Consider the following 26,805-nt stretch of genomic DNA (forward strand, 5'->3'; position numbering starts at 1 on the left):
GAGAGGGAATTCAGATTCGTATTGTATTCGTAGCAATTGGCTGATTTGCTTGCACATTGAATAGCGCTTCTGACACATTACGCAGCTCATGCTGTTATCCCTTCGCTCATGCACACGCTTGCCAAATTCAATGCCTTTCACTTGATTGATATTGCTGAATTAATTTTGGGATATGTTATATCACCTTACACAAGCACAGGCAATAAAATAAAATAAAATAGGATAACCTACATGGAGATTTTGAAGGTTTTTGTTTCATACAGAAGAAAACAACTTTTGAGTAAGTGTCCACTCTAGTGACTGTCCTTGCACTTTCAGTTCTCTGCTAATCACCAAAAACAAAGTTGGCGGCATAAATTGGAGCAAGGTACCCCGAGCACTCAACCCGCAAGCTATTACACTACAAGGAATCAGCCCACAAATTATCAATCAAAGTGCTTCCTTAAAAAAATAATTAAAGAATGAAAATATTAATCGAGTTCAATTTCTTAAAATGATAATAATCTGACCAGGGTTTTGATTCTAATCCACCTGCCTTCTTTTGTTCTCTGAATATATTTTCCTTATGCTGTGTTTTCTATTTTGCTTCCTTCATTCGTCACATCTGAGATTTCTCACATTTTGCATCCCTGTTTTTCTTCGGCTCTCTGTTAAGCACTGCCAGCAGCTAGACTGTGATCTCGGATCTGTTTCTGCCACCCACTTATATGCCGTGCTTTTATATGCAAATTAATTATTAAAAACAAGTCATTATCACTTTAAGCACTAGGGTGTAGATGCGGAGGGGAGCGTTGACAAAGGAGAGGCAGACTGGAATAACCTCCTCAGTCTTTGCTGTGGAGCAAAATATTTCTTTCATAGGTGAAACAATTTGTGTAAGATTGCCTTTTCAGCTGTAACATGCTCCTGCCTTGGAATTGGTTGCCCATGATTTGAATGTTTGTTCATTCATTCATTCATTCATTCGTTCGTTCGTTCGTTCGTTCGTTCGTTCGTTCGTTCGTTCGTTCGTTCGTTCATTCATTTCTTTTCCAATCCATTTATCCTCACGAGGGTCACAGAGTATATTCTAGCCGTCTCCGGGCTGTAGGCGGGGGGCACCCTGAACCGGTAGGCAGCCACTCGCAGGGCACAAGAAACAAACAGCCATTCGCGCTCACACCTCTGGACAATTTGGAGTGGTCAATCAGTCCGCCATGCATGTTTTTGGAATGTGAATGTGACGTCCTAACTCCTCGAGTACTAGCTTTGAATGTAATCCAAGATATTCTGCATGTTGTGTAGGAAGGAACATTTTTAACCTGTGAAAGTAAACTTTTGGCATTACAGAAACGTTGACTTGATATGACCTATAATATAGTAAGATATTCCTCATTCTGTAGCATAGCAATAATTTAACTGTAGGTGGAACATACAACTGTGTTTTTATGTGACTGGCTTCCTGTTAATCTGCATTTTTCTGTCTAATTTTACTAAATGAGGGAGGTTGAAATCCACTGTGCGATAGAAGCCTTGCTGTTATTCATTCATTTGTTATTCATTCAGCATGATTCCAACTTGATCATGGTTTGACTCCCCGGTGCTTTCTACTAACTTTGTGACGACTTTATTTCCTGTATATGATACCTGTCTATGTTATGCGGTTTGTTGCAGCTTCAGCTGTTGGTAAAGCGCTATATAAACCAATATGTATTGTATTGTATTTTACAAAAAAAAAACCTTCCAGGTACTTAATTTTTTTTTGTTTTTTTTTACTTTTGGTTTGTCCCATTTGAGGTCACTTCTGCAGGTCACTCACACAATCAATTGGATAACATTTTTACACCAGTTGCCCCGACTGACTCTGTTAATCAATGTATAGTATTTCTTCTTTTTTCATTCATACATTGACAATTGTGGCGCTGGCCAGGAATCAAAACAAAAGTCAGCAGCAGTACGACTACACTACCAATGCAACATTCATTGTTATTAATGGGTTGGGAAATTTGACCTGATGTTGTTCCCTTACAGTGTTAGGGATAGTCAATGATGTCAAATGACATTTAGTGTTCAATAGTTTATTCTCCTTAGCAATATTCAAATGAACTGTATTTAGATAGAGGTGCTAACAAGGTTCTGATTTAAGTATACAAAGAATTTAGGTTTGACGGCACACTCACATTCAATGAGCGAGGCTGCCCTGAGTTGGTTACTAATGTTGTTTGGGTTTGGGTCACAGGGAGTTTACTTGGAGAATTTCATGCTTCTTAAAATTCTCACGGTAAATGCATACTTTCACAGCATACTAAGTGTATCAGACAATTGAACAAATATTCATATCTCAATAGAAACAGTAATTCTCAACACTTTTATGTTATATAGATAGAGTGGTACTTGGCTTACGAACTTAATTGGTTCCCAGACAGAGTGTGTCAGGCGAAAAGTGTGTATCCCAAAAATTAATTTCCCATGAAAATGAGAATAATCCTTTCCCAGGTCCCCATAAAACATAATTTTCTACTTTCTAATTTTCTAAGCCTTAAAACTACACAAAATATACCTTATTTTATGTATAATAAATGTGCTGTAGTATTATGATTAAAGAAATAGACTGTACTGTACAATAAAGTCATTTTATTTACCTTTGTGATGGTCGTTAATGGCTTGATGGAATGCAGTGTCCGGTTTCCTCAGCATTAAACACTGAGGAACATAGGCTTCTTTCACCATCTTGAGGAATGATCCCTTGTAGGTGCTTTCTCTATGATAATTGTATCGAGTTCTGGGTTGATAGCTTTTTGCATCAAGTGTACAGATGACTTGTGCAGGTTATTTGTGGAGCCTGATTGATGGGATATTTTAACTATTTTATTCCATTTTCTCACTATTCTCACACTCTCACACTTTTGTTTTTTTTTGTTTCAAGCTCTGTCATCTCCCTTTCATGTGTGTGTGTTTTATCACTCTCTCTCTGACTGCCTTTCTCTTTAATGTTTAACCCCTCGGCCCCCACTGCTGGGTTCCTGACCAATCACATGGCTTTAACCGAGGACTGGGGGCGGGGAATAGAGCACAAAAACAGTGGCCACTGTTTTCTTGTTAGGAGAACGGGCCAACACCTGTGCAGCTGCAGGTGGGGCCCTGCAGTGCCCCCCGTTGGTCGCAAACTGAAACGTGCCAATATCAGATTCCTTTTTTTTTCTTGCAGAAATCAGGTGAAGGTGCTACTCACTCCAACTCACCATCCTTCCAGGGTGACAAGATCAAACAGGAGGTACAGTTTCCCCCTTGTGTTAAAGTGCTGTGGTACAGCTTTTGGTATCCTGCTCTCACAACTGTACTTCAATACAACAGTATTTTGGTGTTTCTGTTGACATTGCTAGATTGTTTACTGGGATAGTCAACATATTTTTGCCGAAGACAAATTCAGTGCCTGTTTGTAAATAATAATAATAATGATAATAATAATAATAATAATAATGCATTTCATTTATAAGCGCCTTTAAAACCCCGAGGCTCTACGATTCGCATTCACAAAATAGCATACCACACAACACTTGTGTGTGAGAACATCAGTATCAAATGGGGCTTCACTCGGGCTTTATAGAATATAAAATAGGCATTAATGAAGTTTTATTTTTGTTTCACATTTCTTTGTTTTTCTGTTTTTTAGGGGAGTTTTGTATTATTATTATTATTATTATTATTATTATTATTATTATTATTATTATTATTACTATTATTATTATTATTATTATCATCTGATTGATTGATTGATTGATTGATTGATTGATTGATTGATTGATTGATTGATTGATTGATTGATTGATTGATTGATTGATTGATTGATTGATTGATTGATTGATTGATTGATTGATTGATTGATTGATTGGCATGCTAAATACAACACTTGAGTTTCTTTTGTGTCAGAATACTTGTGTATCACATTCAATTTATTTTTGCCATTTTTTTGGGTTTACATTGTGTCACATAGGCAATACTGTCATACCGGTCATCTAGAGTGACTGTTGTCTCCATGGGCCCTGGTGTGGAACACTGAACCCGATCATGCCGCTTGCGATATATTTTTCTAGACAATGCTCAGCAACAGGAATGAAGGAAACAAAAGAATATGTAACCCATTGAGGGAAGGCATTAGTCAGAAAATCCACACCGATTGTTTAGTCTCATCGTCTCATCAAGTGAATTTCTAAGGCAGGGCCACCCTGACGAAACAGACAGCAAAATTAGCCAATGGGTGAAGACCAAATCTGAAAACAAATCTTTTGAAATGGGTGTTTTCATTGCTATCAGCCACTTGGGTTTTAATTGATTTAAAATTCAATTAAAGCTTTCATACACACCATAGCCTGATAACATTGTAAACTGTCCTCTGTAGTAACCACTGTCCTTGAAAGAATTCACGATGAAGGATGTTAAATGATCATTTCTCCTGTGTGGCATTTTGAATGAGAATGGCCTTCTGCCATGGAAGAGTCACATGGAGAACAAACACTGAACAAACTGCCTAACAAAAAATACATTTGGTTCTTCACATTCATCAACATCTACTGTGAAAATACACTCACAATTATACGTTTCAAACACTCACTACTTAATTGCTGGCTGGAGATTTGAAGGATTACAGCATGGATCCAAAGCTTTCACTGTGTCACATTAGAACAATATTTCGCTTCTTTTTTTCCTACAATATTTCGCTCCACCACCATCAAAGCACAATAAAGGAGAGCTCCACATTAAAAAAGGTCTTGCCAATTTGTTGAACAATCTTTGTCATTTTGCAAGGAGTGACGGTTAGTTTAAACTGAAGGAAGTACAGGTAACATCCGATTTACGGCCAGCGCAACTTACGACTATGACCGCCTGACCCCTTTTTAAATAGATTTTGTTTTAATTTATATCGACGCCTGGCACTGCTACACGTTAGCAGCCCGGCAACGCTGTTGATGTCTGCAACGTGTTTGCGATGCATTTGGGAGAAAACAGACTCGAGATTGTCCTTCTTTCGATGGAACAAGTAGGATGTTTATTTGCCGGAGCCCAGAGAGCAACCGCTTATCTCAGCATTGTACAATAACTTTTTTTAAAAAATCAGATGTAGCGTTGTGGCTGCGTTGCCAGATCCGCTCAACATTCAGCATTATGCCGCATTTATCTTAAAAAAGAATATTACAGCATTGCACAAAATGAGGATACAAAATAACTGTTTCTTAACAAATGCGTACGACAACTTTGGCCAGCCAGCCACTATCTCACTCTCGCACAGCAATCGCTCATGTGATGGCACCAGGAGTGTCCACCGAGGGTGGTGGGTGTCGGCGCTCGGGCGCGCGGGACCGCCACGAGGAGAATGGGTGGATGGTGCCCCAACGCCGGCCAGGACGAAAACCGAGGCTGGATTTTGACTTACGACCATTTTGATTTACGCTGATTTTGTCGGAACAGAACCCGGTCGTAAGTCGGATGTTACGATATAGTAAACCCAAAACGTTGACTTGTACATTGATGTACATTGAGAGTGTATTGTACAAAATCAGATGCGGACGTCCAAAAATGTGTCTTGAAAGAAAACTTTGCTTCCTCTACAGAAAGAGCGTGAAATGAAGAAGGATGAGAAGACAAAAGAAAAGGACTCAGAAAAAGCTAATCGACACAATGTAAAGGTACTGTTTTTTCATGATGGATCATTTCAGTCCAGTTTAGAAGTAATTGTACAGTGAGTTTGCTTTTTGGTAAGGAAATCCACCGGAAATCCTCTTGAAATCAAACAACCAAATTTTGATTGAAATGTAGATTGTTTCTTTTAATTGACCAATTTTTCCATTTGGGAGTCACACCTCCAGTATTGTATATCCAACACATGCATTGTCAGTGTCAGATCGTTCAGTTCTTCATTTGGTCTAAATATTCAATCAGCAGGAAGCAAGATGATATACAAAAAAGAATATGTATTTATCAGGCAGCTAGAGAATGCTCTTCACGGGAGAGAAGGGACAAGCCAAAGAAAGAGGGAATCAAGAGCGGGAGGGAGAGTGTGTCTCCATCACATATAGACAACAGGAATGATGTCATTTTGAAAAGGACCTATCATCTGCTACACTGTAAAACCCAACAAGTTGAAAGTACTCAAAATTTATATGGCAACTGATTACGTCAAAATTTTTGAGTACAGTTAACTCAAAATGTTTGAGTAGAGTTAACTCAAAATGATTGAGTACAGTTAACTCAAAATGTTCAAGTAGTTTACTCAAAATGTTTGAGTAGTGTAAATAAATTTTATGAGTTTGTCTGAACTTAAAAGTTATGAGTTTGATTGAGCTTAAATGTTATGAGTTTGCCTGAACTTAAAAGATGTACTTTCAGTTTACTCTAATGTTTTCTTAATTTTTAAATTAAAATTAGGTTTCATATTTAAGCTCATATTAAGCCAACTCAAATTTATAATGTTCCATGAAAACATATATTCATGTATACTGTACTTACATTTGCCTTCTATGTCTAAAAACAAAAACACACCTCACGTCTGTTTTAGTTCACATTTTTTAATTAAGGTTTAAAACAACCTTTGATAAAACAAATGATAACAGTACCAAAATGCACAGCATGTCCACGTACCAAAACAACAAATAAACCCCTGAGCAGAAGATGTGAAATAAACACAACAAAACAGAAAAAAACAACAAATTATACTCTGCTGTTCTGTTAAAAAAATAAATTCTTTGAAAAGCATATACTTGAATAAATACAACCGAATACATTTCAATGTACTCGTTATAAGGTGCAAATCAAGGTAAAACTTACTAAAAACAAACACAGTATTCCTGAAACGAAAAAAGACATTCTGGTGGAATCCAAGTTTACATATCAAAGTATTAATATAAAATCAGTCACAAACAGGTATACAAAGCAGAGTAAAACTAAAGTTACTTATCGAGTGTTGCTTTGTTCCGTAATATTGGAGGCCTTCAATATTGCGGAGCAAAGCATTTTTCAAACTTAGCAAGCATGGTTTGAGTGGTCTGTTATCATGAAGACACAGCAGTATTTTCTGAATGAAGGTGAATGTGAGGATTAATTTTCTTGGATAATCTAAATGCAATGCATACATTAAACCAAACAAGAGGAGGTGTGCATCAGCCAACCTGGGGAGACATCTCACAATAATGCCATCTTCTATCACAACAGAAATGCTGTCGGGGTTAAACAAGATGGCACCAGTGAGGTTGTCAGTTGTTACGGAGAGAAGTGCGACAGGAGTGTTTTCAATGTCTGGATCCTCTTCCCACTGCAAAATACACAGAAACGTACACATACAGAATAAAGTAAAAGGTTATAGCATATATTGTGGCCATAGATAGACATTTGTGTTAAGTCAGGTAATACATACATTGCATGTCTTGAAGAACTCGGAGTCATCTTCGCCCGAGTATCCAGGGATGTAGAACACAGTTTGCATCTCCAGTCCATGTTAGGCCAGCAATTACATTAAACATTTTTCAAGAATGAGTACGTGTTTGGATAAGCAAAGTAAAGTTGGTGTGATTCTAGTGGGTCCAAATTAAAGACAGTTACGGATTATTATAGCTCAAATCCAAGCATATCCTTCGTAATAGTTTGGAACCGCCGCACTATCCCTATTGCAATTTAACAACTGCATCACTGTAATGATTAATGAACATCAGTTGTTGGTAAGAGCAGAATAGAATGTGAGACTTGAGATTGTTTTAAAGAAAGAACAACCAATGAAGTCGTCTGTGTAAGCTCTCAGTCGTACAGGAGTGGTCCATCGATGAGAAGGTTTCTTCAGCCGTCATCTGTACAAAAGTCACTTTTGTACAGATGACGGCTGAAGAAACCTTCTCAACCAATGAAGTCTCAACTAATGGTGTAAAATACTCCAATATATGTTAAAAAGGTAAAATTATGTTCAATATAAAAAATACCTACATGTAGTATGATATTCATCAGGTAATTAAGAATATAGCACAGGGGGCTGAAAGGTTGAAGAGAAAAAAAAACATGACAATGAATGTAATCCTTTAATTTAATAAAACACATTTATCCATGTTAACTTTTTAAGTTTAATAAATCTAATGTACCAGATTAAATGATGCAATCAAACCAGTCAGGCGTTTGCAGTTTGATGACTTGGCCTCCAGCAGCTCTCTCTGTATCCTTAAAATGCCAAAAATACATTTTAAAAAAAGTTCATGTTTAATTTACACATGTATAACCATTTAAACTGCATCAATTGTACATATTCCAATCCACTGTACATTTTTTGGCTATCATTATATTTACTTAGTGCATTCTTAAGACTGCAGCACTACCGCTGCACGTGTATAGATATCTTAAGCCTATAGCTTGTGCTGGACACTGACACGCGGTCCTGTCGTTTGCAAACAAAGTTAACTCAAAGCATTAACCTGCTGGGCGTTGCAGCCACGGCGTGGAGGATTTCGTGTGACCCTTTTATATAAACCTTAATTTTACACCCATTTGACGATTACTCTCGGACCTTCGCGGACACAAACATAACCTGCAACAGATATTACTCGGCCACCGCCCAACTAAACCTGCGCGGTACTATTCTCTAAATAACACTTCTGTGTCTTTCAACAGACAAGAGACGTTTAAGAAAAATTCATACATATATCGCCACAGCGCTTAACATAGAAGAAGTCCCGGGCTCAAGACAACGCAGCTGAAAGAGTGGATGAGAAGGCCTCAGTCGCAAGCACGAACACGGACTAGCATCTTTGCTAACTTGTGAAAGGCGGCAAGTTCCACAAACTGACTTTCCAATTTTGCCGTCGACACAACAAAATATCCTTTTTCTGTGCACCGACTACAGCATTGATACACTGGGTCCTCGTAATATTAAATAATGTTGTTTGTCTTCTCACCTGAATTCGTGGGTCTCTGCACGCTTCAGCCGTCGAGAAGTAAAAATGGCCCCGGTGAGACCACGCCCGGTGAGACCACGCCTGCGGTGACGTCATCACGCAGCGTTCTGCCGTTTACTCAAAATATATAAGTATACGACAGCCATGAACTCAAAAGTATTGATTTATTGCAAATTAAAAACGCATGACTATTCCGAAAACTCAAAACGTTTAAGTTTTTGAAACAAAAAATCGGCTTTTGAGTTGACTGACCTCAATGACTTTGAGTCAGTAGTACTGTTCGGGTTTACAGTGTACATACAATCATGAATATTATATTAGACTGAAACAAGATAGCTTAAGGTTTTAACTGAGCTACGTACATGTACACTAAACTAAGATATACACATAACTAAACTACATACATATATAGACTAACTAACTGATAAGAATAAGTAGAAATGAAATAACATTGGATGTTTTTAGGATGTGTATATAACGAGTTCTAATGTTTTCTTTTTCCTGCCTAAATAAAATTGTGGTTTGGCCATTGGAGCATTTTTTATTACTGAGATGTAATGATTTTTTTCCAAGACAAACATTCCAAGACAAACATTATCTTCTTTTGATGATTGTTGAAGACAGGAAATTTTGCTGTGTGTCAATTCAGACAGAGACTTAGATTTCAGATACTGGGTTTCAATGTCATTACCCCATGACATATTGTATAATAGTAAAATGGATCACAAAGTTTAATAAGAACAAATTTAGGCAATGTTAAAACAATATATTTACTACCTGGTTGAGTATTTTCAGGCACTACTTTGAAAACTTAATAAATGATTTCCGTCGCACTACAGAAATCACAAATACATTAAGTTGCAAAATTTGAAAATATACACCTGTCCAATGGATTGACAGGCTCAAACCATTCCAAAACTATTACTCATCTGTGTTACCAAAACAACCCCCTAAAAATATATCCTGGCTCAAGGATACTGTTCATTCTGCTTGAGAAGCTGAGTTTTAACTATTTCAATTAAATGAATGCACTCATACATAATTACAACAATAGAATGTTTGTGCCTGTTGGGGGAGTGGATGTATGTGCATTTATGATGTGACTGTTTTTCACGCGTCTTTTCTCGGCAGCAGGATTGGGTCTCCTCCTTTAGCAGTACAAATCCATTTTATTGATTAGCCTCATTGTGGCTGAGCTATCGACCCCCCCTAACTGCGAGACCTGAAAGAGCACTGCTGCAGTTGCTGGGTGCAATGTGTTGTTCGGAGTCACTGATTGCTGGTTGCCTGCATGCTCCTTGTGCAATCAATCTAATGCTGACCAGTCTCAAATGCGGTTATTTAGTCATCGCACTTTACTGCAGTTACGCACCCACACTCTCCTCCTCAAGTCATGCGTTTAAAAAAAAAAAACATAAAAAACACCGCCATTATCATGTGTTGAATGAACATATGACTACTGTACCCTCAAACTCATCCAAAATCAGTCTCATTTCTATATCCAACATAGACAAGTGAGTTCCATGAGCAGCGTCCCGTGCTCTTTGATGATTTATTCATGATGGCAAAGAAAAAGACAACATATGCCAGCAGCCTAATAGGATGACACCGATTCAGTGTCTGGAAAGAGAGCAACAGACAAGAGGAGAGAAAAGAAAGAAAAGATAATGACAGCTCAGGGTGGGAAAAATGAAGGATGAGATATGGCCTTTCCAGCAGCTCATGTATTTTGTTTTTCTACTTTCATTCGTTCCATCACTTTGCTGCTGTGAAATGTAAATTTCTCCACTGTGAGACTAATAAAGGCAATCCAATCCAATCCTATCCAAAATACAATCCAATTGTCGTGAATCAAAGTAAGAAAACAGCAGGATAGATCTGATAGTCAGGGTTGGGCCATGCTGACATTTTCTCAATTTGTTTGCATTGCAGACATTTATGAGTCACCGCTGATTTTACTGATTGCATTTCAGTCACCATATTTCAAAGTATTTTGATTGGATTGGATTAGATTAGCCTTTATTAGTCTCGCAGAGGATAAATTTACATTTCACAGCAGCAAAGTGATGAAAGTAAGCGTAAAGGAAAGGATGAAGTAGAAAAATAAATTACAGAAGCTGCTGTAAAGGCAGCCACTCTCACGGCGCCATCTTGAAGTCAAAACAACAAAAAACTAAATAACAAATAATATGACACAACACAAAAGACACAATCATTCAATCGTCAGCTTTTTCTGTACCCTCTTTGTTGTATGAAGCAGTTCTAGATGAAAGAGGAGAGGATCACAGCTTCCTTTTGACCAGCGGATCAGGGAAGTCATGGTGAAATGTACACGTCTGCTACAAGCTAAATGTTGAAAGCAAACATGAAGCTGTAGAATCAATTGACGAAAAGAGACTTTCTCACATCTCCTGTCCCATGTAAATCCGCTTCAATTCCAAGCCGCAACAGTTCCACATAAGCATAGGCGCTCTGTGCTGACGTTCCTTTCTTCTCATCGCGCTCTCCCCAAGCCATGCATCCATACAGCTGCAGACTGTCCAACAGCACCGACCTTTCTGCTGAACAAAGTGGGGCTGTGAAAATGCTGCCCATTACAGGCGCAAAAAAGCACAATTGCCCCAGAGCTGTCCAGCGATGACAGTCAAATGGCACTGAAATTCCTCCCAAATCAAAACCAGTGCTGGCATATTTGTGCTGCCGAAAAGGTGCAACCGTTCAGCAGAGTCTCCTCCTTAATGAATGCCGTGGTCAAAAATGCTGAAAAAACCAGCCGTATCCTTTCCACACGGCGCACAACAACTTAAAGTGACAAAAGAAAACACAAAAATAACACAAAACAACAAAAAAAGCAAAGTTCGTGAGAGCACTTGCTGACGGCTGCCCACTCGGGCGCCATATTGGACTTCTTTTTTTATGTATGTTTAATGTTGTGTGATGACTTTCCTCCGACGTGTATCGCTTCGTATTTCCCCCATTGACAGTTTCGCACAAACATGTAACATTTCATCGGCCTGGGCCCCATGTGGAAACGTTTCAATACTGGGTGTGCATATGTGTCTAAACTAAAATATTCCAGCGGAGAATCAGTCCATGGTGAATGGTGCAGAACTGCAACGATTCACCACACATTTTCCTGTGTCCTAATTTCATCAGCATTGCTGTTATGCCGTTTCCTTCCACCTCAGTTTCCCCGTCTCCATCTCCACCTGCAATCAATTTTCTTTTTTTTTAATCCTGATTGCCATCTTCATTGTTTTTATCCTCCCCCTTTCCGCACCCAATACCCATTTCTCACTTCTTCCATCTCTTGTCACGACTTCACAAGGAGAAATCTTCGATTATAACCCGGCATCACCTTTTGTTTTTCCTTCGCATTTCTTCCCCGATCATTTAAGTATAAAAACTTTCCTTTCCTTTACATCCACATGATTTTTTTCCAAACTCAAACACCACTGCAGCTGTCTTATTTTCAGTATTATTGACTCATCTAGCCGTTGGCAGTTTTATTGTTCTCTTTCATGGACTTAGTGCAGCAGCTGTCAACAAAAAAAAAAGGTGATCCACTCCCTGCAGCCTCGAAATGCACCACCTCTGATTGTTGCATAGGACTGTTTTTGTCAACATTGCAACCCCTATAGATCTTAGTAAAAGCCCATTATCAATCTCCATGACATCGGGTTACATATACAGCCGATGCATGAAGACACAGTAATGGACATGCACAATTTAATGAATCAAAACATGACCGGTATATTTATATCAAAAATGATTCTGCCAACTTTTCACAACAAAAAATGGGTTTAATTTTGGCGGGAGGCTGGAAAAAAATTAGTAGTGTTTCATTGTCAACATCACATTACAAGATATTGACTGGGTGCTCAGCTTTAACAAGTGAGCCGTGATTGGTCGCTATCTGAGTCCTGAGCAACCATGAGGTCAATTTTAGCCGACAGAAAGTGGCAGGATGGTCATCCCCTGAGATGGCTAAAAGGGGCTGATTTTTCTGGTTAATCCATATTGCACAAAGATAAATATCACAATGCAATATTTTATCTGATAGGGGGCATAGAACAGATTATTGTCACTAATTTGGGGTTGACTTCAACATTTATATAATTGCAATTTGATCATGATATATGTCTTGCATTATTTACTGTTTAAAAAAAAATCATTGTTTTAGTTTTTTTTAGCCATTCCACAATTCTCTAAAACAAGGGTGTCAAACTATTTTTTTTTGCAGCGGCCCACATTGTAGTTATGGTTTCCTCTTGGGTGCCGTTATGAGTTCGGTGAAACCATTAGAATGTTTAATCCCCTCCATATATTACATATAAAGCGCCCAGCAAATTAATGAATAACTAGTTTTCAAATTTGAGGTAAAAATAACAATAACATTTTGCCCCTGGGCCTTGACTTTGACACCAGTGCTCTGAAATGAATGAACATATTTGTGGTTGGAATGTACGTATTTTGTTGTTATTCCAAAATAAAACATAACATTCCTTTTACATCGCCAAAATTATCAGTGAAACTGATATTTCACTGATAATTTTGAAGCATTCTCCTTCTACCAGATGTTTTTTCCAGAGTTGTATCTTCACCATATTAAACTTTGCCATAAACCATTTGTGACAAAAGCCAAAGACGGCAAAGCTGGTGACAACAAAATCAGTCAATACAACGACACGATACTTTCACATGCACATTTAGCAGTGGACACTATGGTGTCTCCTTCAATGATGGGCCGTGCGTATCACCCCTAGGCGCCCCTTCAGTAGTGCTACATCTGAATCAATCCAATCCAAGCTGCGACTATAAAGAAAAAATGTGGTGTGATTTACTAGAGGGTACCGTTAGCCAGGAATTAACTTGAAGAAAGAAATACTGTCATTAAACAGTTCGGGTTTTTACCATGAACGTGTTATATATGGTGTCAGAAGTCGCTCTTTCAAACTGCATGAAAAGATGCATAATGTCGTGGGCCTCATTTCATAGTGATTTAGATTGCACAATATTGCTGTGAATGGTGTGTGCTGGCAACCCCTCTTCACGGATTAGATAGCGTTTGTAAAAGCTAAGGAAATGTCCCCACCCGCCACCCTCGCAGCATGAACATGTGGCATTTTCCCAAAGTGTCGGGAACATGCCTGCTTAAATAATGGTGCAGCACACGCACAAACTGTGTACAACTGTCTGAGAGGGACTATTTTCTCAGTTGTCCTTCCAGTATGTCGAATGTGGACAGCGCTCACAATTCATTTGCTGCACTGTTTTATGTTCTGCGAATGCCCTCAATTTTTTTCCCCCTCTCTCTCGCTCTCTTATTTGTCTTCTCTTTCCTGCCCCTTTTGTTTCCATCCCGTCTTGGACACTTGCTATCCCTGCAAGCCAATTGGCAACCCTCGTCTCCTACTCTATTGCTTTCATTATTTGTTTTCCTCCCCCCAACACTCATTGTTGTTTGCTCTTCCCTGAGTCATTGTTTTCCTCTGACAATCACACCCTTTGTTTCGATTCCTCCTTTTACTGTAGGTGCAAAACACAGTGTTATTCAATGAAATTATGCTGTGACAATTCATAGTATTTAGGTTTTGTTTTGCTATTTGTTCACCCCACACATGAAGCGGGTTTAGTCAAAGTTGCCCAACAAGATCTTTTAAAAAACTTTCTTTGACCATGACTACAAAGAAATTAGTTAGTGTTTGTTTATTTAGTCCACATGCAATCTGTATCCTGAGAATCCGATGTGATACCTTTTCTAACCGGTGACTATATTTGAACAACACATGCACATCTTTCCTGAGATGATACTTGGAGCTGTTTGTTCTGTTTTTTACTCCCAAAATCCATCAACAGAATATATGTTGGGATTTCTGCCATTCACAACTGAAAAACACTCTGAGACATCTTAATCAAATGTCCATGACATGTTTTGGTCCAAATACGAGTTGTTATCCTGCGCTGCAGATACTGCAGCACTGATGGTCAATACGACTTTCATTACAAGACGAATGGCCAGGGAGAATGTCTGCTTGTTTGTACCCACCGCATGTCATTGTAATGCGGTGCATGGACACGTTAAAACAAACAATACACTCCAAATGCACATCTCCACTGCTTTAACAATTGAATTTAAAAAATTAAGCATGAACCATTTATCAGAAGTTTACACTGCGAGCTAACGCTCTCTCTCTCTCTCTCTCTCTCTCTCTCTCTCTCTCTCTCTCTCTCTCTCTCTCTCTCTCTCTCTCTCTCTCTCTCTCTCTCTCTCTCTCTGTGTATATATATATATATATATATATATATATAAGGGCGGGCCGGTAGTCGAGTGGTTAGCACACCGGCTTCACAGTGCAGAGGTCGCCGGTTCGCGTCCCGGTCCGACCTCCCTGTGTGGAGTTTGCATGTTCTCCCCGGACCCGCGTGGGTTTTCTCCGGGTCCTCCGGTTTCCTCCCACACTCCAAAAACATGCATGGCAGGCAGATTGACCACTCCAAATTGTCCCTAGGTGTGAGTGTGAGAGTGACTGTTGTATGTCTTTGTGTGCCCTGCAATTGGCTGGCAACCAATTCAGGGTGTCCCCCGCCTCGTGTCCGAAGACAGCTGAGATAGGCTCCAGCAACCCCTGTGACCCTAATGAGGAATAAGCGGTACGGAAAATGAGATGATATATATATATATAATTTGCTTATTTCCTTATTTATTTATTTATAGACTTATATCCCCATTGCTCGATAATATATCATTTTAGACCACAGGTGTCAAGGCCTGGGCGCCAAATCTGGCCTGTCCAATTTGTCTGATGTATACCAAAATAACAGTAATTATTTTTTACTTAGGTTTCGAACCAATATGACTGTAGAAACAACAATTTTCCGCAGTTAGCCAGGTGGCGTCCTGCAGGGATAGGGTCTGCTACTTTTCACATGCTTCTGCAGTCCCTAACCCCAATTCACAGCCAATGCATTACTGATTAGGCTTCGGCACTGTAATTGTTTTCATTGCCTGAAATTGGGAAGGTATTGCCTTTAATGTGACCCATCGATCTTTAGTTGGAGGGGAAATTGTTTTTTCTGAGCAACATTGTAGAGCTTTTAACGCTGTCAACCTCATTACGCTTGTTTCACCCACCCACCTCAATTTGCTGTCTGATATTATCGATTCTCTCTTCCGTATTCAAGCTTTTTTTGACATTTCTTCAACATTGAATAATCTGCCTTTCACTTTCTCCATCTTGTGGATCTGTTTTACATGACAATATTTGTATCATTTTAATTCAATTTAATATAGAAAGGTATTGTCATTGTACAATTGATGTTGTTAATGGGCTTGGTTGTTTTGTTCTTTTTTTTAAATTCAGTCGGAGTCTCGAGCCAGTCCCAAGAAAAACCAAGAGGCAACTGTGGACCTTTTGGTCATGGGTAAGACATGAGGAACCCTCTCACTCTTTCATGAGAATATTTCCATATCCCATCTTGGGACATAGTGCGATGATTTTCTGCCACATTTGAAAAAACAACAACAACAAAAAGACGAGAAAGAGACGATAGAGAGCCTTTAATTGTCCCTCAATGGGGAAATTTGCAGTTGTTGATATGGCATTTGAACAAGAACCAGAATACTGGTACTTTATATATCCCATGTACTTAATATTTTGCTTCTACCAATTAATACTACACATTCTGTCACATTTTTTTAGAACTGCAATTATATTGGATGCCTGAGTGATTTTTTTTTTGTGTGTGGCGGAAAGGGATACTGAATGATTACCTTAAGAAAAAAAAAACTCCCACATCTTGTACAGTTGGTCTGTTTCCATGGAGAAGTTGAGAGTACTCCAGTCTAAAGAGGCAGCCCCATCTCATTGCAACCATGGAGGAAAAGATGATGATGATGATGATGATGATGATGATGATGATGATGATGATGGGCCCTTCTCTCCTTGCTGTTAGTCTTCATAATGGAATCTTGCCACTTAGAATTGTGGATAAAAAGCAAATGTCTATCAAAGCTGCAGCTTTATCAGACAGGCCACATAAGTATACAGTATAACTGTGTTAAACAAAAATAAAACTGCACGTGTTTGTGTGTGCGTGTGTCCGTGCGTCCGTGTGTGCGTGTGTGTGTGTGTACCCACTCCTACACACACAACTGCACGTGAGTGTACAACATAATTATATGCAGTACGAAAATATACGAAATAATAAGAACATTTACATGTTCTTACACTCTGTCACGCTGTCGGTCCTGCCTGCACCTGCACAGGTGCTGGTTGTTCCGATCAATGGCAGACTGTCACGTTCCGGTTGGCGACCAACAGATAGCGCTGGCAGTTAAAAGGACTCCCGGTACGACCATTCCGTGTCGGGTCATTGTGTACTTTGAATGTGTTTGCTTCACCCTGTCAGTTTTGTTTCATCTTGGCAGATTTTTATCCATGGCTTTTTTTGATACTTTTAACTTTTCTGCTCGGATGACTTTGATGTTTTTAGATTTTATTCCTACTGATTTTATTTTAATACAATTTGTCAAGTACAACCTGCTGCTCCCTCCTGCCTGCTTTTTTTGGTATCGACAACCACCATCACCACCTTGAAAACCGTGACAGAATGACCCGCCCAGCCATCGGATTGCGCAGGTACAACGGACCGATCTCATTTCCTCCCTGTGCCTGGCAGTGCAACGTCCATGTCGAGCCGATGCTTCGTCCCGTGATTGTGTGAAAAGGGTCACACTCACGTCCACGACAAGCGGTGCCGCATCCACGTCCACGTCAGGCCGAGACCACTTTCCAGGTGGCTGTCCAGGGTGACACTCGGTGTCTGGCAGTGCACGCCCACGTCCAGCCACGCGTCGTCGTGCATGTTGAATTGAGTCGCATCCACGATGAGCCGTGACACTTCCGCATCCACGTCAGGCTGAGACCCCACTCACTGCTGGATCCCGCAGCTGCTCAGGACTGTTCTCGTTTCCCCGGTGCCGGGCACTGCACGTCCATGTCGAGCCATGCATCGCCTCATGACTGTGTGAAAAGGGGTCACACGTCCACGACAAGCCGTGCCACTTCCACGTCCGTCCGAGACCTTTTCTCATACGACCGTCCGGGGTGCCACTCTGCGCCTGGCAGAGCACGTCCACGTTATGCCATGCCTCGTCGAGTTTGAATTGCGTCACAGGACGAGCCGTGCCATGTCCACGTCAGGCTGAGTCCCGTTCCCATCAGCCTGCCGCCTTTTATTTACTGGAGACGCAATGACTGCCGTCTCCACTTTATTCCCTGGCGAGTTGGGCCATTTGGGAGACTGTTGGGACTTCTGGAAGCAGTCCCTTGAGGGAGGGGGGTACTGTCACGGTCTGGTTGCCGACCAACGGTCGCGCTGTCGGCCCTGCCTGCAGCCGCACAGGTGTTGGTCGTTCCAATCAGTGGCAGTTAAAAGGACTCCCGGCACGACCATTCCGTGTCGGGTCATTGTGTACTGTGAATGTGTTTGCTTCACCCTGTCAGGTTTGTTTCATCTTGACAGATTTTTACCCATAGTTTTCTTTGATACTTTTTACTTTTGTGTTCGGATGACTTTGATGTTTTTAGATTTTGTTCCTGCTGACTTTATTTTAATACAATTTGTCAAATACAACATGCTGCTCCCTCCTGCCTGCTTTCTGGGATCCACAACCACCATCACCACCTTGCAAACCGTGACAGGATGGAACACAACAATCACAGAGTTCATCAGTGATTTCTAATCTTACAAGCACACCACTTGGAAGACAATTATACTAAATTAATTGAGCCCTTAGCTGAGTTGTAAAATCATCTGTATGCTGTATTTTAGTAAATTGAAGTCTACCTTTTCATATTCCACTCCGGTATCACATAAATCACCTCTTCAGTGAAAATAAACTCCACTCCTAGGCCTTTAATATGCCTTTTGGTGTGAGGCAAGGCAAAAATTAAATCTAAACTTGAATATTTATTGAGAAATGAAAACAATATTGGATTGTATTGGATTAGCCTTTATCAGTCTTGAAGTGGAGAAATTTACATTTCACAGCAACAAAGTTATGAAAGGAATAGGAGAGGAAAGGAAGAAGTAGAAAAACAAAATACAGAGCTGCTGTAAAGGCAGCCACTCTCACGGCACCTTCTTGAATTCAAAAGAACAAAAACACTAAATAACAAATAATATGACAACACAAAGACACAGACAGTCATTCAATCTTAAGCACTTTCTGCACCCTCTTTGTTGTATGAAGGTGTTCTAAAAGAGCATCGGATCAAAGCGTCCTTTTCACCAGTGGATCAGGGACATCATGGTGGAATGTGCATGTCTGCGACGAGCTAAATGTTGAAAGTAAACATAAAGCTGTAGGGGTTGTGAAAGGGGGTTGTGTCACATCTCCTGTCCCATGTAAATCCGCTTCAATTCCAAGCCGCAAAAGTTCTACATACGCATTGGCCCTCTGCTCTGACGCTCCTTTCCTGTCATTGCGGGCTCCACAAGCCATGCATCAACCCAGCCGCAGACTGTCCAACAGCACCAACCTTTCCGCTGAACAAAGCGGGGCTGTGAAAATGCTGCCCATTGCAGGCGTAAAAAAGCACAATCGCCCCAGAGCAGTCCAGCAATGACAGTCAAAGGGCACCGACATTCCTCCTAATCAAAAACAGTGCTGGCATATTTGTGCTGCCTAAAAGGGAAAACTGCTCTGCACAGTCTCCTCCTTGATGAATGTTGTGGCCAAAAATGCTGACAAAACAATCTGTATGTGTTCCACATGACGCCAGAAAGTGTATTTTGATTCTCAAGATGAAACCTGTTTGAATATGGCACATTCCCCACAAATCTTTCTCAATTGCTTCTGCCTTTTTTAGGCCTTTTTACTCTACCAGTACTTATTTTGAGACATGAGAGAAGGAACTTTGTGAAATAAACCAGAATGTAAACCTAACTTGTAGTTCATTTAGGTATCCGCGTTTAGAGTAATGCCGGACATTTATATGCACTTTGAAATGATGTTCCTAGTTTGCTACTTGCCAATAATTATTCAATACCTCTACCTGTTCACATGGAGGCCGACATGCATTTAACCCTTAAATACACCCTGTAACCTGATGAGATGATAAACTGTGCACGGTAGTAACCATTGTCCCTGAAAGGGTTCATAACCTACGAAAATCATTTGATTTTAAAATTAAATCAGTCAGGGTTTTTATATTCAGATGTTCTTTCTCAATCACAAACATGTGGCCTTTTTTGGCAATAGAGTCTTCAGCAACAGGAAATTTCGTATTCTGTTTTTCAGATACTCCAGACGGTCAAGCAAAAGGCTCACCGATAAATGATGAGCTGGACATTTTTGGACCAATGGTCTCCAACCCTCTCCCACCCTCCAACACCCAACAGGCGAAGGTAATATCCACGTGAACAGACACAATGTCTCTCATCATCTTCGTATCAGTATACTGGCTGCTTTAAAGGGAATTGACGAACACCACTGAATCAACGACACACATACACAAACACGGTCATGTCTAAAATTGCAACACCTCTTCAATAATGAATGCCATGACAGCATCTGGACACACACCGCAGATACTCTGTATGTAACACAAGGATGGCAAACTCATTCTTTTGTCGCGGGCGACATTGTGGCTACGGTTTCCTCTCGGAGGCTGTTTTGAATTTGGAGAAGCCATTAGCTTTTAAATTTGAAGTACAAATAATGATTGTTATTGTGGTTTACATGGGACAATTTGAAATTTTGGTTCGGACTTTAACAAGCATCATGGCTCTTGACATGCTCTATTTGCTTTCGCAGGCTGAATAAAATGACGTGGCGGGCCAGATTTGCCCCCCCCCCCCCCCCAAGGCATTGACAGAATCCAAGTGTTTTTCATAACAATTGTAAAACATGGTTAAATATCCATCCGTAGTATGTAAATTAACAGTCAAATCAGTCAGTTAACACAAACTGTAATTTGACAGCATACTGTACAACTACAGATTGCTCTCCATTTCTTTTGGAAGAACAGGATCTTCTCATATTCTGAAAATAAAATCTATATACCATGAAATATTTATACCCACATGTAAATTAACAGTGGATGCTTGGTTGCAAATTACAAAATGGAATTTTACAGCGGTGGAAAGGAGGCACCACATTTATTTATTTTTATTACATGCTTGTGATGGGAAAATGAAGGTTCAAATTTGCTTCACGCACCCATGGTGGACTCCTCTTGATGGCACTCTCTTTTCAACATTGGTCTGCAAGTGCATTATACTCATCATTTCTTAAACCCCTTTATTCGTTTATTATTCTGTGGAGGCACTTTGAAATTACCACGACCCACCGTTGTCCTAAAGCAATACACTAATTCAAAATATAGTAATCCACTGTTGCAGTAACTTCATTTTTAAATCACTGGGAGACCAGTGCTGCCACAAATTTACTGTTATTTCACAGAGAAATTATTTACGCTTCATCAAAGCTAAGTGCCACACTCTTTAATTTGTAAAAATCATCTAGGCGTGTCCTTGAAAAAAACCTTGGGCCTTTCTCACAAAGCCAAACAGGCAATTGGTTAAATGAAGAATTTATACCCACAACACTTCAAATGTATAATAAAGAAAACAAGGAATTTGAATAACAACAACCTTGAATTTACTCATTCACTGCCAGACGATGTGCAAAAATGTGTCCACTGCAGTGCCAGGGTTTTTGTCATTTTCACTCAAATTGCAGGAACCACAGAATGTTGAGTTTCAGGACTACATAAAAATTTCATTCACCGTAAGAAACCTTAGACTCTTCTTTCATCAGAAAAGAAGAGTTAATTCATAAATTACATGGGTCTGGTGTTGTCTGAGCTTGAAATTGGGGCGACTGTACAAACTACAATACAATAAATACATGTTGATTTATATAGTGCTTTAACAGCAGCTGAAGCTGTAACAAAGCGCTAACATGGACAAAAGGCTAATGCTGCCCCTTGTGAAAGGGAAAAACATTGCCAGAGGTCTCTCCAGCACTTTATCAGCACCCCTCTTGCAAGAAAAAACAGAACCCGAACAAATTTGGGAATGGTGCTCACACTTTTCAATTCCCGAATAAATCCGGGAATCAGCGAATGAGTTAATGACATAGGGGGAAAATGAAACTTACTGCAATTACGATTTTGAGCTTTTAATAATAATAATAATAATAATAATAATAATAATAATAATAATAATAATAATAATAATCTGAACATACATTATTTTTTGATGACCAATGAATTGTCTAGATATCTTTTTAAACAAAAGCTGTGCAAACGCTCACAATTTTAGCTTGTAATCAGGAAATATTGATATTTGTTTAAAATTGCTTTATCTTTGAAAAGCAATGATCAACATCTGTGCCATCTTTTTTTAATGGCCCCAACCATAAAAACAGTCATAATTGATTCATGTTTGTACACTGTTTTAAATGAAGTGATGAAAATTGAATGTGTCCCCCCCCCCAGGATTCTGATTCGAGAAAATAATCAACAGAAAATTTATTATAGAAATAATTGTCAGCTTTAGGCCTAATTCAGATACTTGATGTGTCACTAAAGGAAACAATATTTGCATCAAAATCACTACTCTGCCTGTCATGATTATCTTTTTCGAAAAGCGAGTTTCTACAATTGTTCGAAGCAAATGTGTTTGGTCAACCGATCTGTGTCCTACTGCTTATAGCTAAAGAAAGAGTAGGATTTTCTCAGGTCAAAGTAGACATCTTTCACATTATTTTTGTAATTTTGGTGTTTATATAGTCAGAGAACATTATATTCAGTGGATCTCTAAAAGGACCGGCATGATGGCCATTGCTGCTCTGAAATTGGCAGGCAGTCTTGAAAGTGGATGATTGCACTGTGCATGCGACGGGCTCAACTTTTACATCTGCTTCTTGCTCGACGCCACGCATGGCTTTGGGATTTTGCTTTCCTTCTGTGATTATCCAGGTGCATATGAAAAAAGCGGGACACTCTCACTTGCCGATTCTTGCAGCTATTAACTGTCATCTGGAAGTGCTTGCTTATCTGTGAATGGCAATTACAAGATTGTGATTACAGCCTTGTGGGAGGGAGAGGATTTGTTTTTCGGCTCTCTTACTTTCTGTCTCCCTTGCGAACGTATTTCCGGCATGTCTTATTTGTGTAGAAGCTTTTATACTCATCTTAAATAGATATTTGAAGGCCTCGTGTAAGCTTGTGGAGTGTACACCCGATTGGTCACCAAGCAATTACTGAGCCTCTCACATTTCACTGATGGCCAAATTTCAGTTTTCAAGTCACCTAACACGTTGATGTCTTTAAACTGTGTGAGGATTTTAGACAAAGCCTTAGTGGATCACATTCAATATGGCCATCAGTAGCATGTAACCATTCTAATAGAGTGAATACCCAATTTAATACCCACTAGTAAATCAGGCCCTAATTTCTTTGTACTTCCCAGAAGAGCTCATTTTAGTCTTTGTTGTTAATGGAAGTTACGGATTGTATTGGCTGCATTTGGCTGTTTTTGCTTTGTTAAAGGACAACTCACGTCTTCGGACAAGTTGTGTCCATAATTTGTTAAATGTCTTCAAATGACTTCTACTGAGCGTATTTTACAAAGATTCCACCGCATATAGCTATATTTTACGTTTTAAGACTCGCACTGAATATTCCGGAAGTCTTATTTGAGTTGGTGACAAGTCTGCACGTTACGTCACTGAAGGAACGCCCCTGACCGAAAAAAGGACACATTGTAGCAGTCCTTCAATCACGTCAATGCATTTTGCTGTACTTTGGTCTGAAAACGTCGTGTAGGACCAAAAAGAGGCAGAAGAGGGCAACAAAGCTCCATGTAAGAAATTAATCAGCCTGTGGAAACGGGCTGATTAATTCCTTACACGGCGTTGTCGCCATGTTCTGCCTTTTTTGGGTGCGACATTTCCCACCCCTGATGCCTCAAAATGACACGGAACAAAAGTCTTTAATCAATTGCAAACATGTATGCTTTCTTCTTCAGAACTATTTGAATCATATTCATAACTGGATGAGTAACAACAAAGCATATTCTCCGAATCTGAAGCCATTGTTTTGATTCTCGAGCAAGGCAAGACGTCTTGCCGTGACACCACGAACATGGGGGCGGGACCTTCTGAAACTGGCCACTTCCGGTTTCAAATTGAAGTACTTATTAGACACTTTAAGTCATTTTTATTGGTGTTTTGCATTTGAGTAAAAATATCATACTGCGTGTTTTGGGTATTTTAGATGCTATGAAACGGTTTTCTGATGTCAGTTAGGAACCAAAAAAGTGACGTCGGTTGTCCTTTAAGTGGCTATTTATTACAAAGCTCAGGGCAGGCAGCCATGTTTCTTTTTAGTGTAATGCATTTCTTCTGCCATGCTGTGCGTTATTTATGGCTGGATCTCTAATATAAACAGTTATTAAGTATTGTAAGGGGAATGTGTCAATATTCACATGTTTTCGCTCTCGTACTAACACAAATGCAAACAGCACGAAAAAGATTCTCAGGATTTTTTTTTTTTTTCATTTTGAAGTCATTTCTAATCTTGAAAGTAGTATAAGTAATTTTACTGTATTTTTTGAGTCCAACTGACAGTTTCTATTTGTTTTCATTTCACACATTTAAATGATGGATAAGGAATTAATTATTTACATAAATGATTTCTGAAAGCAGCGGAGCGTAAAATCAGCAAAATGTCAAACAATTGCCCTTAAACGAGGTTATCTGTGATGGATTCAGCCATAAATATTATATTTCTACTGTTGTTAAAAATGTCCTTGGCAAGGCTACACTAATTAAAACCACGAAACCGTAACAGCCACTTTGTAGCTGTAATAAACTGTAAATGGAGCATTTCTCCGGGAAGTGTCATTGTTTCCTCTCGCAGATAAAATGACGGACATGAATCCATACCAAACTGATTGGGAGGCTCATTCAAGACGCCTTGTAAATTTTAATTTTATCATCAAAATGAACACGGCCTTAATTGCTAGTTGACCTATTGAAGTGCTCAAGTTCAGTGCTAAACAGGATTAAAAGTGTCAAGAGAAATGGAAAACACTGAGCTCGGGATTTGGAAAAAGACACACATGCAATTAATTGCTGACGAGGGAGTGAAACAAAATGGGGCGGACAAGTCATGCAATGAACTGGTGACTCATGATTAACTTTTTCCCACCTTTTTTTCTGTCTCTTTTTTTACTGCACTCATTTCTTTGTTCAATTAAAAAAATTGTTTTTACACATCCGCACAAACCTTACTGGGGGTTTAAAGACACAGATGGTCGAACAGAGGGGAGTATATGGATGTTTCAAGCAGTGATTGAAAACCATAGCGGGAAAAGTTTGTGTGCATGTGCATGTGTGAATAGCAACAGCGGGGACAATGCTGTGAAAGATGGTAATTCACCATCCAGCACAGCACCGGTTGAACATAGAGGAGCCTTGTTGTGGAGGCTTTCTGTGGCACAATGTGCTGCTAGGAGCCCCCCTACATATCACATGCTATGTGGGCGTGCACATGTGCGCAGAGGAATGTTAAGTCATTGTGGTTTTCAAAGTCTGAGTGGCACATCTACAGTGCGCATCCTATATAGTCTTGACGAAAAAACAGAATTGAGCATGAAGGACGACCTGACTGGGTTCCATTCGATATGTTCCGGTTCAAATGATTAATGGCAAGGTTCTTCGTTTACACCAAAGGTTCTCTCAAAGGAGTAAATATCATGGAGGTTTGGACTGTGTTTAGAGGGCGGTCACATCTCAGGAAATGATTTGTTTGGTTACCACACTCCATATACTGCATGTGAAGCCAATGCAAAGTGCTTCTTTTGTTCCATTTTACTCCGCTGGCTAGTTGCCTTTCAACATCGCTGGTTGAAAAACGGAGGGGAGGGGCATGTGGGGGCCTTCGGCTTGTGAAACATACACGGGGAGCTTATCTTTGGAGCATCAGCTCAGGTTTTACGCTGTGTCGTTCTGTTTCGGTGGTCGGGTCGTAGTTTGCCAAGTATTTATGTTATGTTACTTGAATCACCACGAAAATGCTTGGTTGTTTGTCTACTCTGGGGCTCACCAACACAGTGCCCGCGAGCATCAGGGAGCCCTCAAGGGGTATACATGACTACCCTGCGGGCCAACAGTATTCCAAAAATAACTCACTGGAGATGAGATACTGTCGCTCTCCAGGAATATTTTAGAAGCGATCAACGAACCACGTGAATACTGGCAGATATTTATAGTAACGCGTGGTCAGTTGGAATGTATGTTTCATAATTATTGTGAGAAATCGCTAATGTGATCAGTGTCTTCTCAGAAATGAATCTCATTCATCATTGAGTATAACCTATTAAGGTGGTTGGGACACATTTATTTCAAATGTGCGTCCTTTGTGTTGTCATATTATTTGTTAGTTTGTTATTTTTTTTGTTCTTTTGACTTCGAGAAAGAGTTGCTGCTTTTACAGCAGCTTTTACAGCAGCTCCTGTATTTTGTTTTGCTACTTGTTTTCTTTACTTTCATCACTGTGGTGCTGTGAAATGTACATTTCTCCAGCTAATCTAATCTAATCTATCAAACTGGTAGCCCTCCACATTAATCAGTAGCCAATAAGGATGTCTCAATTTAAAAAATGTTGGTGATAACTCTCGACACTCTCTTGCAAATGTATTGGAGCACTTATTTTTGGATTTTAGTGGGTGTTATGTCAAAAATTAAATGTAAGGCAAGATCATTATTTCCATTTTAATGTATTTACTTCATCTGATCCATGCTTTGGAATATTAGGTTAATAAATAAAACTCCAAAGATGAGCAAACATGTTGGTACAGACAATCGATATGAAAGTAA

At 39.6% G+C, this 26,805-nt stretch overlaps 1 protein-coding gene and 1 long non-coding RNA gene across 3 annotated transcripts in view; one reads left to right on the plus strand and one right to left on the minus strand.

The window, feature by feature from the left end:
• Nucleotides 1–26,805, plus strand: part of LOC148889134 (stromal membrane-associated protein 1-like) — a 51,687-nt gene that overhangs the window by 15,014 nt on the left and 9,868 nt on the right. The window contains exons 5-8 of the mRNA XM_089012465.1: nt 3,188–3,253; nt 5,589–5,663; nt 16,271–16,331; nt 20,215–20,321. Coding sequence (XP_088868591.1) covers nt 3,188–3,253; nt 5,589–5,663; nt 16,271–16,331; nt 20,215–20,321 — 309 coding nt within the window. The remainder of the gene's footprint in view (nt 1–3,187; nt 3,254–5,588; nt 5,664–16,270; nt 16,332–20,214; nt 20,322–26,805) is intronic.
• On the minus strand, nt 6,523–9,061 carry LOC148889135 (uncharacterized). 2 transcript variants are annotated; one of them, XR_016116948.1, is made up of 4 exons: nt 8,907–9,061; nt 8,100–8,175; nt 7,388–7,993; nt 6,523–7,285 (listed from the first exon to the last, which is right to left on the minus strand). It is a non-coding gene; the product is annotated as an uncharacterized LOC148889135 (long non-coding RNA). The 2 variants fall into 2 exon arrangements; XR_016116947.1 differs by having other exon boundaries at nt 7,388–8,175; nt 8,907–8,955.

The sequence above is a fragment of the Hippocampus bargibanti genome, linkage group LG13 (genome assembly GCF_051943395.1).
Source record: "Hippocampus bargibanti isolate YZ-2025 linkage group LG13, ASM5194339v1, whole genome shotgun sequence".
NCBI lineage: Eukaryota > Metazoa > Chordata > Actinopteri > Syngnathiformes > Syngnathidae > Hippocampus > Hippocampus bargibanti.